General features: G+C 47.3%; 1 protein-coding gene across 2 annotated transcripts in view; it reads right to left on the bottom strand.

Annotated features, from left to right (window-relative positions):
* The window catches only part of RBM19 (RNA binding motif protein 19), a 107989-nt gene that overhangs the window by 40187 nt on the left and 55797 nt on the right, over positions 1–12005 (bottom strand). For both annotated transcript variants that reach the window (XM_067550160.1, XM_067550161.1), the window contains exon 22: positions 710–815. In XM_067550160.1, coding sequence (XP_067406261.1) covers positions 710–815 — 106 coding nt within the window. The remainder of the gene's footprint in view (positions 1–709; positions 816–12005) is intronic.

Below are 12005 nucleotides of genomic sequence, written 5' to 3'. Positions count from 1 at the left end.
GTATGCGTAAAAAGAGTGAGTTTGCACAAACAGTGTCACGTATACAAGGAACTTTCCGTATCTGGTTACAAAGGAAGGCATGCGCATAGCTTATTGTTAAAATGGAAAAATACAACTTCAGTTAAGTAAACTGCCCAACTGTCTCTTTCTTTTATCTCATTTAGCTTCAGAGAAAACTTTTGCCCACGCCTTGCTGACCATGCTTATCGGTCAGTGTATTCCTAACTGCCTCGTAGCTTTCAGCTACATGCTCAAACTGTCTTTGTGACAAACTTCATGTTTCCACAACTCATTACATTAGAATCATCTTCCTTCTACACAAGCTCCAGCTGATTTACTCAGCACCGCAGAAAGCAAGCAGAGACATCAGAGCTTTCAATTCATGGGCACTAGGTTACCCACGCCAGCTGATTCTGCTGTAAGTCAAGGCCCCAAATGGTACCTCACTAGTTTAGGCCCTGCCTACAGAGGGAAATAGCAAAGAATCCAGCCATTGCCGGCCAAGCACCCAGGAAGATGCATCACTGCAAAATCCAAATGCAGACAAGGAAAGCCACAATAAAGTAAGTGACTGATTGCTGAAATCTGGGCTGAATCCTACATCAGACAAGGCCTTTGTCTGCTTTCTGGCCTTTTACTTAAAGAACATCATTTGACGGCTGGAAGGAGAAGGGATAAGAAGAGAGAGGACTGTGCTACTGAGCCTCACCTTGGCATCCTGTTTGGTGAGGAAATCCACAAACCCAAAGCCACGGTGTGATCCTGTCCCAGCCATTTTCTTTGGCAGGCGGACGGTTTTCAGCTCTCCGAAGGTGCTGTGAATAAGAAACAGGGGGAAAACACTCAGATAAAAACCCGTCTCATCTGTGAGCCAAGGCAGTGCTGCTACAGGGATGTCTCCCTTCATGTATGTCTTTACAGTTATAGAATGATCACTGTAGGCAAACGCTGTACTGTAACAAACCCATTTCTCTCTAAGCCACATTTTAGTGACAGATGAAGATTCATCTCAGCTGCTCAGAGTCTGCCATTTGGCCCCTGTCCAACACAGCAGAAGACATCTTTGCAGTATTTGCCATGTTTCTTCTCTCCTGGGAGGAAAGTGAAGATTTGTGCTGTACCACTCTACAGTGTTGGACACACCAGCCCATCTCCTCCTCATTAACTGTTTAATATTAGGCAGCGCAGGCTTGGACTCAATTTATGGTGAACGCCCCATGCCTTTCAGGTGGCATTTGAAATCAGCCACAATACACAGGGCACTGATGTGAGCCAGGGAAGGATAGGAGCCCATCAGGACAGACAGCCAGGCCAGGCAGTGCTACTAGCATGGTCTTTACAACTCCCTTATCTCCCACAGGTTCCATTCCTCACTCCCCGTGGACTCGAGTATCCTCTGAGCAGCCTTGTAACTTGTGAAGCATTAAAGAATCATGCAGCTCACTCTAGTTCTCTCCCAATCCTGTCCTATCAGCTTCTCTTTTCAAGTTATTCTCTTACTTCAGAGCCCTGGAGGGGATTGGAGCAGGGAAACTTAGCTTGTGAGAGAGGAAGGCTGATTTTAAATAATTTACCTTCTCCCCCCGCCTCCCGGAGAGAAAGAGAGAAACCACCATTGTAGAAATTCCACAAAAAGAGGCCACCTTTTTCTGCAGCTAAGCGCCACCTCCCTTTCTTTTCTTTTCTTTTTTCTAATATCCATTTATCATATGCACAAATTGCAGACAAATATTTAATGTGGACCGGGTCTGAATAGATGTGCTATGTTATTTGAAAATCTACACACAGACACACACACACAAAGGGGTTGGAGATACTACAATGCCAAAGAGCGACTGGGACTAAACACAGTAAAGGCCGTAAATGCTCTCATGAAATGATATAAGCTAAATCCAGAGAGTTAACCTGCTGCACTAGCAGTATGACCAGGCATTCATCTACCCAATTTCCTCAGGCCGTGCAGTGTGTAAATGTAGCATTATGAATCCTCAAAATGAATCTGCACGTCTGCTCCTTGTAGCTTTCTCTCTCCCCCCCCAACCCCTTTGAGATGGTGCTAAGGAAACAAACAAACAGAATAAAACAAGAGATACAACAGCCTTGGAGAGCGGAGAGACAACAGCCTTGGAGAGCAGTAGTGCTCGATTCTAAAAGCAGCAGAAACATTACATTGTTTTCCACCGTGAAACAGTCTCCCACAAGGCAGCTGTGGGGAAATTGAGGCTACAAGAACGCCATGTACTTCTTTATTATTATTTATATTATGGTAGCGCCTGGGTGAGCTAATCAAGGCTGGGCTGAGCCAACCAAGCTGGGGTGAGCTAATCCACCGCCCTAGGTACACACAGTAAGAGACAGTCCCTGCCCCAAAGAGATTACAGTCTAAAGGGACAAGCAAAGGGTGGGAGGGGAAATAGAAGCAAAGAACGAGGGGAAGTGACTTGCTCAAGCCACCACATCAGGTCAGCGGTCAGATCAGAATTTAGGTCTGGTAGCTCCCAGACCAGTGTCCTGAATACTAGATGACATCATGCCATGCTTCCAACATGGGAATTTGTTGGTGGCGTTGCCTGGTGGGGAGTGCATGAAGAAGGGCCCTTGACAGGGGACATGCACATAAAAGAATATTAATAATACCTTGCATTTGTATAATATGCCTTCCACAGGAAGAAATCTCGCACTGCTACATACAACCACGATGTGAAGTCCCACAACCCTCAGGTGAGATAGGTGAGCATCACCCTCATTTTTATAGGGGAAACTGAGGCACAAAGGCCCATATTTTAAAAAGTATCTTGGTGCAGTTCCATCGATTTTCAATGAGATTGAGACTCCTAAATCAGGTGTTGCAACAATGAGTGGAGCAACACCTAAATACCTTTGAAAATCCAGGTCAAAGAGCTTAAGTGACTTGACCGAGGTCACACTTGTAGGCTGTGACAGAGATGGGAAAAGAACCTCTGTTCTTCTGTCTCCCAGTCCTGGGCCTTACCCACAGTAAGTCCAAGCAAGATGTTAGTCATGGAAACATGCTGACTTGTTTTATTCTGCCACTGAAAGGGTGGTCATGCCTGGAAGGAACTCCGCTTATATCTCTCTTGCTCTTACACTTTATTGTAATCATTAGTATTAACCCCTGCGGATTTTTTGTTTTGGGAGATTGCCTGAAAAAACATTTACACTCAGACTCACCCAAAGTGCATGAAATCAGCAAGAGCACGAGATGGACATGAACGTGACCCTGGGCAGCAGAATTAAAACACCTGTAGAGGCTCCAGGAACCCAAGCTGCACCATCATGTGAGCTGAGCAAGTCTGAGTCACTTGGGCCTCCCTATGTCTAGGGATGGAGATGGTTGGAGGGGAAAGACACTAGCTACACCAGACTTGACCTACCTGACAATGGTATCTACTGAGCAGCTGCTGATGGGCTCAAAAGGAAACTCCACATGGGCTTCTTCAACAAGAGACCGTGGGGTGGAAAGATGGGTATAGAACGCAACTCCGAAGGCCTTGTCTACAATGGAGCGTGTTGTCGACACAAGTCACAGCGATGATCAGAAAGCGCTATAATTACATCGCTTGCATGTGTTTGCACAGCACGCATTGTGTCGCCGAAGCACGTCCACAGTCGGTGCGCTAGTGAGAACAATGCACTGTGGGCAGTGGCCACTGTCGCCCCCTTGTGCCGCTGGGAGTTGTGGGAAGGTGGAAAGGATCACAGTGCATCATGAGTGTGGGCTCAACATCCCATGATGCAATGATTTCCATCCCATCATTCCATGGGTTTCCAACTGCATTTCACGGCATTTTTCAACGGTCCCGTTTCCTGTGCGCCTGCCATCTCTACATGAAAGGATGGATCCTAAATTGCTCTCCATGGTTGTTGTCAGCATTCCGAACACATCACGGCTGATCGTGCAGTATATTGTGAGCTGCCAATCGGAACAGGAATCCAAGCCGCCTGACCTGTTGTTTGCCATGCAACCAAACAATGCTGGATTACTGTCTGCATTCATGGAACAGCTGCACACTGTGCACCCCTGCTTTTGGGTGCGCGAAACAAGCACTGAGTGGTGGGATCACATCGTTACACAGGTCTGGGATGACGAGCAGTGGCTTCAGAACTTTTGAATCTGCAAAGCCACCTTTCTGGAACTCTGTGCGGAGCTTGCCTGTGCCGTGCAGCACAAGGACACCTGAATGAGAACTGCCCGCTCAGTGGGGAGAAGTGTGTGGCGATCGCCGTGTGAAAGCTGGCAACTCCAGACTACTACGGGTTGGTCGCTAATCAGTTTGGAGTCAGTTCAGTTTGGAGTCGGGAAGTCCACCGTCGGAGCTGTTATTGCAAGCGTGCAGGGCCATTAATTTGTTATGAAGGACTGTGAATCTTGGAAATGTGCATGAAATAGCTGATGGCTTCGCAGCGATGAGATTCCCTAGATGGCATGCATATCCCAGGTTTGGCCCCGGATCAACTTGCGATGGAGTACATAAATAGAAAGGGGTACTTCTCTATGGTACTGCAGGCGCTTGTGGATCACTGCAGGTGTTTTGTTGACATCAACACGGGTTGATCAGGGACGATGCATGACACACGCATCTTCAGGAACACTGGCCAATACAGAAAGCTGCAAGCAGGGACTTTCTTTCCAGACCAAGATTCCAATGGGGGATGTTGAAATGCCCATAGTGATCCTGGGAGACCCAGCCTACCTCTTAGGGACATGGCTCATGAAGTCTTATACAGGCAACCTGGAAAGCAGCAAGGACTGCTTCAATAACAGGTTGAGCAAGTGCCAAATGACCACTGAATGTGCGTTTGGCAGATTAAAAGCTCGCTGGTGATGCCTTTATGGAAAGTTAGAAAAATGAAGAAAATATTCCCATGATTATAGCCCCCTGCTGTTTGCTCTACATTTGTGACGCTAAGGGTGAAAAGTTTCCCCCTGGGTGGAGTGCAGAGGCGGATCACCTGGTGGCTGACTATGAACAACCAGAAGTCAGGGCTAGTGGAGGGGTACAACGGGGGGCCATTCGAATCAGGGAAGCCTCGAGGAACCCTTTTGACAATGAGCACCAATAAGGTGTCTTTGTAAACAGCGCTGTGCCATGCTATGACTGCTAGCCAACTTGCACGGTGTATCAATGTGAGCTACAACTACCATGCGCAAGAGACAAATACAGATTGCTTATCCTTCACGGAGGATGTCTTTATTAAATAATTATTCACAACACACACAAAAAGCTGGGCTGGAGGAGACAAAGCAATGAGGGGCAGTGTGAGTTATGACAGCTGGGTGTAAGTCCAGTTATCATTCTGGAAGTTGTCTGAAGGGCTGGAGTAAACGGGGTACCAAGATGGGCTGGGAGTATGGTAGAAATGTGTGGGTGGAGTTTGGAGAGGACATGGAAGCAGTGTAAGAGGGGAGACGAGTACGCATGAATTCAGTCTGCAGCATTATGAGTAACTTTAGCAGCTCCACTTGCTCCTCCATGGCTTTTATCATGCGCTGGTCACCTGCTATCACTCGCTCTTGGTTTTCCCTCCTCTCCTGCCTATCATTTTTTTGATTTTTGGTCACACTGTGTCTCTATGCCCTTTTTTCTTTTTCCACCTCAGCAGACTGGAAGAGCTCTTGGAACATCTCCTCTTTGCTTCTCCGGGGTCATTTTCTTATCAGCTGCAGGCGCTCGGCAGGTGTGGAGGGGTTTCCCCTCTAGGGCACGTTTGTAGAAGCATAATTAACAATGAACGGAAGCATGATTGTGAGTGCACTAACAGCATTGATTCATTACTATAAAATACATCTCTACCTCATTGTCCCCTGGCAAGCGCACGGCTCGGCGATCACCCAGAGCATGGTGAGTTGTGCCCAGGTGGAGGGGGCATTTGAGCTGGGGAAAAAGTTCTGGGTGATTGTTTGGGGTGTTGATTCAGATAGACAGGGACAAAATTTCAAATTGTGCCACCATTTGCCACAGGCAGAGGCCACAGAAGCCGATATCTCACTCCTGACAGTAAAGAGGCATGCTAGAGTGCATCTCCCTCCATGCGAGCAGCTTCAAACCGGCCCCTATGCGCTTGCCTGTGTGCTGTTTTAGTCTCTGCACGAGTGATTGCCAATTTGTGCGGGAAAGTTTCCTACAACAGGGGAAGAAACAAAGCAGCTCTGCAGAGGAATTTCCGGCAAAGGATTGGTCAGCACCTCTAGGAAAGGTTCCTAGAGATCTCTCTGGAGGATTCCTCTGAAATCTCAGTGTGCATTAACACACTTTTCCACTGCACTGCCTATCTGAACAGGGGAATAGGAAGCACATGCAGACCCAGCTATTCTTGTGCATTTCGATCCCTTCAACCAGCTGTACAATGCAACAAAGGAAAGGAAGCTGTATCTCATGTAACAGAGCAGCATCAGCTCAAGAAAAATCACTTACCAGAGCTCCCCTCTCCTGCATCCTGCACACCAGTGCTAGAGGGCTGGGACTGGCTCTAACTCTCTAAGGTCAAGAAGAGGTTCTGATTCCCCCACTTCACCAAATGACCCAGTCACCTGCTCCGCATCCTCCTCCAACTTGACCTCCTCGTCCACTACTTCTTTGTCGAGGTTAAGCCAGGGAGGTATCCAGGGGTCTCTTGGCAGTGGAGGTGGGGTCGCCGCTGAGGATGGCTTCCAGCTCCTTATAGGAGCGGCAAGTGTTTGGCTCTGCACCAGAGCCACGGTTTGACTCCCTAGCCTTTTGGTACAACTGCCGCAGCTCCTTGATTTTCACATGGCATTGCAGCATGTCCTGTTCATACCCCTTCTCCACCATGCCATGAGAAATCTAACCATAGCTATCAAAGTTCCTATGGCTGGAGCAGAGCTGGGACTGCATATCTTCCTCTCCCCAAATGATGATCAGATCCAGAAGCTCTGGTGTGCTCCAAGTGGGAGAACGTTTGGTGCGTGGAGCCATCATGGTCTGCTGGGAAGATGCGATGTGAGCTCTCCACACCGACCAAGCAGGAAGTGGAATTTCAAAAATTCCTTGAAAAGGGGAGCGGCGGGTGGCTGCAGGGCAGCGGAGATCAAACTGATGGCTAGAGTGGTCAGGACGGGCATTGTGGGACACTTCCCGGAGGCCATCTACCACGACATAACCAAGCGCAGTGTCTACACTGACACTTTGTCGCTAGAGGTTCGGTGCAAAAAGCTCTATGCTTCTCATCACAGTGGTTTTATTTGGTCACAAAATCAGGGGAGTTGGGTCAGCAGCGGAGGGAGGGGCGACTGTAGTGTGTACACCACCACTGTTTTGGCACAAAAAGCTGACTTTGGTCAACAAATATTTGTAGTGCAGACCAGCCCTAACACAAGCACAGATGACCCCACTGGGAATGGGGAGAAAAGCCACCCCACTGTGTTGATAATTAGAAACCGTAACACAGCAATTACCATACGAGAAGCTGTGAATGAAGTGGAGAGACTGGGCCTTTAATGTTCCCCTTGCCACCTCAGCAGAGAATCTCACACCTCACCTATCCAATTATTTCCTTCATCTATTTTTTTTTTTTTTGGGTGGGGAGGGACCCAATTACCTCTCCTGAATGGGATACCCCTTATCTGAGGAAGATGGTTTATGCTTTGAACAGAGGGAGGAGTTTTCACATTTCTAATTTGTTTTAAGGGGAGTGGTATGCACACACATGCTGCACAAGTACAGGGAGGCAGGCGTGCTTTATGGCAGCTCAGATCAATGAGACCCTTCCCTCCCCCCAATAACTAGCTTTGATGCACATAAATCTCAGTGTGAAAATGCAGCTTTCTTCCTGGGCATGGGTCTGTGGCAAACTGGACTCGTATCAGAAAGGGTTGGCAAGGAACCTGACTGTCTAAACTACTAACACAAAGCGGCGCATTGTGTGACCCATACCCTCACCTCCTCCCTATGTATGTAGGAAAAACCCAACGCGCCTCAGAAGTGGCAACTGACCTGTTTTTCATGGGACTCCTGTGTCCAGGACCAGAGAACATACACTCTGAAGTAACCAGTGACCGAGTGGAGATGTTGGGAGGGGAATTTGAATTCCCTGGTTTGTACCGTGCTACCTACGTGCCAATGGAGCAGAGTAAAAAAAGCAGTGGTTCTGCTATTAAAATTCAGTGAGAGCCAAGGCAGAAGGATCCTCTCATCCCGGCTCTGGTGCTAGGATACATACCACTGAATATCAGGTTCCCTCCCTAGTGCATTAGTGCCAGGATTCATACACTGCCTCAGAGCGTGAGAGGACTGTCAGGGTCACAGGCCATAATCTCTCACTCCTTAGAAGGTGCAGTGGTGACTTTGCGTCATACTCATCAACATTCATGCAGAGAAAACAACATGTTGGCCTTACTGGGGTGAATCATCTATATAGGAAGAGAGGGTCACATAGTTCTCCCCAATTGGTCACAAGCCCAGATCTGCTCCTCAACAACCCACCAACTGCAGGAATGTCACAGAGACGCAAGATCCAGAGGATTCACCAAGGCAAGCCAAAAGTCACATGTGGCAAATGAGAAAGATGAGCAGATTTCCTGGGCCAAACCCCAATAGTGCAGCCCATCAGTGCTCCCCCTGAAACATACACAGCAGCATGTGGGTTTGCAGATTATGTGAACGGCTTTCCTGGAAGTCAATAACATTCCCACAACACGGTCAACGCTTCCAGCAATTTGGTGGATTTCCTCTTAACCAACTGGGTAAACAGAGAGAGAAGCAGACGGAAATGGCCAGTCTCATTGCTGGAAGGAATTGCTCTCCTTGGGAATAGGCCAGTTGGAAGAAGGAGCCCATTGCCTGCTGATTGTGGGAATGTCATTTAAATGGACTGAGATCCTTGGTTTAGTTTGGCGGATAACATAAAAGCCTATTTGGCACCTCTCAGCACAGGAAGGCCTCAGACATTTGTTGTTAGCACTTGTGCTCCTTTAACTATGAATATGAAGGAGAATACAAATATATATGTCCACATACGCTCTTCCTCATCACACAACTTCCCCTGCAGGACTTGCTGCCATTGACAATAGCGCCATCCTCCCGTCACTCAGGCCTGTAACCTGAGGATCATCACTGACCCCTCCCCCTCTTCTTTTGCCTTAAACATCCAGGCCATGTCTAAATCCTGCCTCCATAACATCTCTAAGGTCTATCATCATCTTGCTGTCCAGGCCACCAAAAGTCCTTCCAGGCCCTCATATCAATTACTGTACCCATCTCCTCTCTGACGACCCTCCCATCCCGTCTTCCTGTCCATATGACACACAATTGCCAAGATCATCTTCCTTGTTCCTCATTCAGGCTTACCTCCACTGATGTCCTCGCTTTCCACTACGCTTAGTTCAAGCTTTTTGTCCTCACCATCAAAGCCCTTTATGTTCCCCTGCATTTATTTACCTGTTCTTTTTTCTTATTGCATTGCCTGTCACTCACAGTCCCCGCTGAACCAATGACTTCAGCCTTGACGGCCTGCCTGTCCGTCCACGCCTCCCATAACAATCTCTGTGCTTTCTTACAAAGCAGCCTGTGCCTACTGTCCCTAGACCGCTACCCTTTTCTCTTTCCAATTCCCCTCAAGCTCTGCTGTGATGCCTACAAGGAAAATCGGCCAAGAAATGCTGGCTCAGCAAGACATGTTCTACCTCGGACTGTGCTACAGCTTTGCTGTATCACTTCATTCCATTCTCTGTTTGAATAATGTCTCTTTCAATTGTAAGTTCTTCAGGGCAGGGAGCTTTTCTTCCTCTTTGCAAAGTGTCTAGCATGCCTCTGGCACTACATAAATAACACAGCGATTATACTAGATGCTTCCATAATTTAGCCCATTCACATTATAAATTTCTGAAATGGTGTCATTATTCTTAAACCCTAGACACTGAGCAAAGATCAATCAGAATTAGTGCGATAAGCAGTTAGTCACTATCTAATCAAAGGAAACTCGCGGAAAGACTCCAGAAAGGGAGAGCATAATTTCACCACAGATCTATACAAGTGGTTGCACAAGAGACTATATACAATTAATCCCAAGAACAAGATGGTTAATCTAACTGTTGCAAGAAATCACCCCTGAAGCCCCCAAAATATATATGCTAGAAAGCTCATCTCCCATTCCAAGCAAATCCAATGACAATCACACTGCCAAGTCTAGTCAAGAAAAGATTTAACTGTCTGCCAGTAACACGGGGTGTTCTGGGCAGTGAATGCAAAGTTCCCAAGGAGGCAGAAGTGTGGTGTAGCTTCTCCGTTCACTGACCTGCAAAATGCTCTCTGCAGCATCAGGTCTAAATTCTGCATCATCTGAGCAAAATTTAGTCATTACTTTGCAATGGTTTTCTTAATTTTTTTTTAAGTCACCCCCAAATAGCAATTCCCCAACAAACTACTCCTTGCCAGTCTCTGCTCTTGTACCGATTTACTGATTACAGAGGAATAATGGCCTCTTTTCTTTTTCCTCCTCCTTTTGGAATGAAGGACCCTGCCAAAATAGTTTTGCCCCTGGGCTGAATCGTGGTCAGTTCCACCCCCTACATGAGAGAGTTAATGAAACACACAGCAGACTGTTCCTCCCCCTCAGGTCTTCAGCTGACTCCAGTACAGCTAATCCCATTACAAGAAAATAACGTGGATAATTCAAGCTAATGAAATCGTTACAAGAATGTGGACAGCCAGAGGTGGACATTCAGAACCAATTTAACACTCTTTGGTGTCGTTATCCCCAGCACAGGAAATATCTGAAAGGAGAAAGAAAAAAAAAAAAGCCCTCCTCTCTTGTTAGCTTAAATCCTGTTAGAGAGTTCAGGAATTAATCTGCCACGTATCTTCCCTATTACTATTATCATCATCATCAATAATGTCTCCTCGGCAACCTCAGAAAATTAATGAATGAATGGACGGGAAGGAGGACAGGAATGGAGTAAAGCCTTCTGACATGCTGAAACAAGTGTATCGCTGTCATTACCGGCAGCCCCAGCTAAGAAATAACGCAGGAGAAGGTTGTTGGAGGAACTTTCCAGCAGAACAAGCATTAGTCTGCACAGCTAAAGCAATCCTAAGAAGGGTCTATTCCTACAATAGCCACCCAGGGGGTGAATCTGAACACACAGGAAATGCAGTAGCTTCTTACCTATTGAGGTCACCTGCACCAGATAATCCTGTTGGCAGGACATTGGATACTGACCACTGCCTTTCACCCCCAAAACCAGTGTTATAAGCAGTTGTCCTCTTGCATGGCTGAGGAGGGCTACCCAGACCAGTGTGCTTCTCATTCTTTATCCCATAGAACTTTTCTCCTCAAACGTGGCGAGCTCTTTGCTCACCCTACACAAGGTGCTTGTTTGGAGGTCTCTCAAACTGGTGCTCTGGAAAGGATTGTGGTAGGAGTCCAGAAACCGTGGGGGTGCCTTGTGGAAGAGGGAAATGCTGGACACAAAGCAAATCCCCCTTAACAGAAGCTTATTTAGGAGTGAAGGAAGAGGTAAGAGAAGTCTAGAACGAGTGCATGTGCCATCTCAAATTGTGACCTGGCATGCTAAGCAGGGCTGGATGGGAGACCATCAAGGGAAGTCGGGGGTTCTGCAAGAAGTGGTGGAGCTGATTCTGTATGTGGCATTCACACTAAGTGAATGCACTACAACAGGTTGGGGGGGGGGGGCATTGTGCTCCTGGAGGCGCCATATTATGTATGTCATGGAAAATAAGGACCATAAGTAGGTAGGGCCACTTAATAGCCATGACACTTTTAAACAGGAGAAGAATTGTTAGCCCTGGTGTCCAGGCCAAATGCCATCTCGCATAATGATTCTGCCTATTTGATCCCTTCTGTAGTTTCCAGTGGAGATGGTACTTTTCTCCACTTCCAGACCTACAGCGTTGTGGTGTGCGCTACTGGACAACTGCTGTGTTCCACCCCAGATGCAGCTGCACTTCAGCAGTGAGTTAAGTGATCCTGACCGATGCTGTCTGTGCTTTGGAATGCCTTTCACT

Source organism: Emydura macquarii, unplaced genomic scaffold, assembly GCF_026122565.2.
Source record: "Emydura macquarii macquarii isolate MOO-44397 ecotype Brisbane River unplaced genomic scaffold, CSIRO-AGI_Emac_v2 contig_1254, whole genome shotgun sequence".
Classification (NCBI taxonomy): Eukaryota; Metazoa; Chordata; order Testudines; family Chelidae; genus Emydura; species Emydura macquarii.
This window is presented reverse-complemented; position numbering and strand designations above follow the sequence as displayed.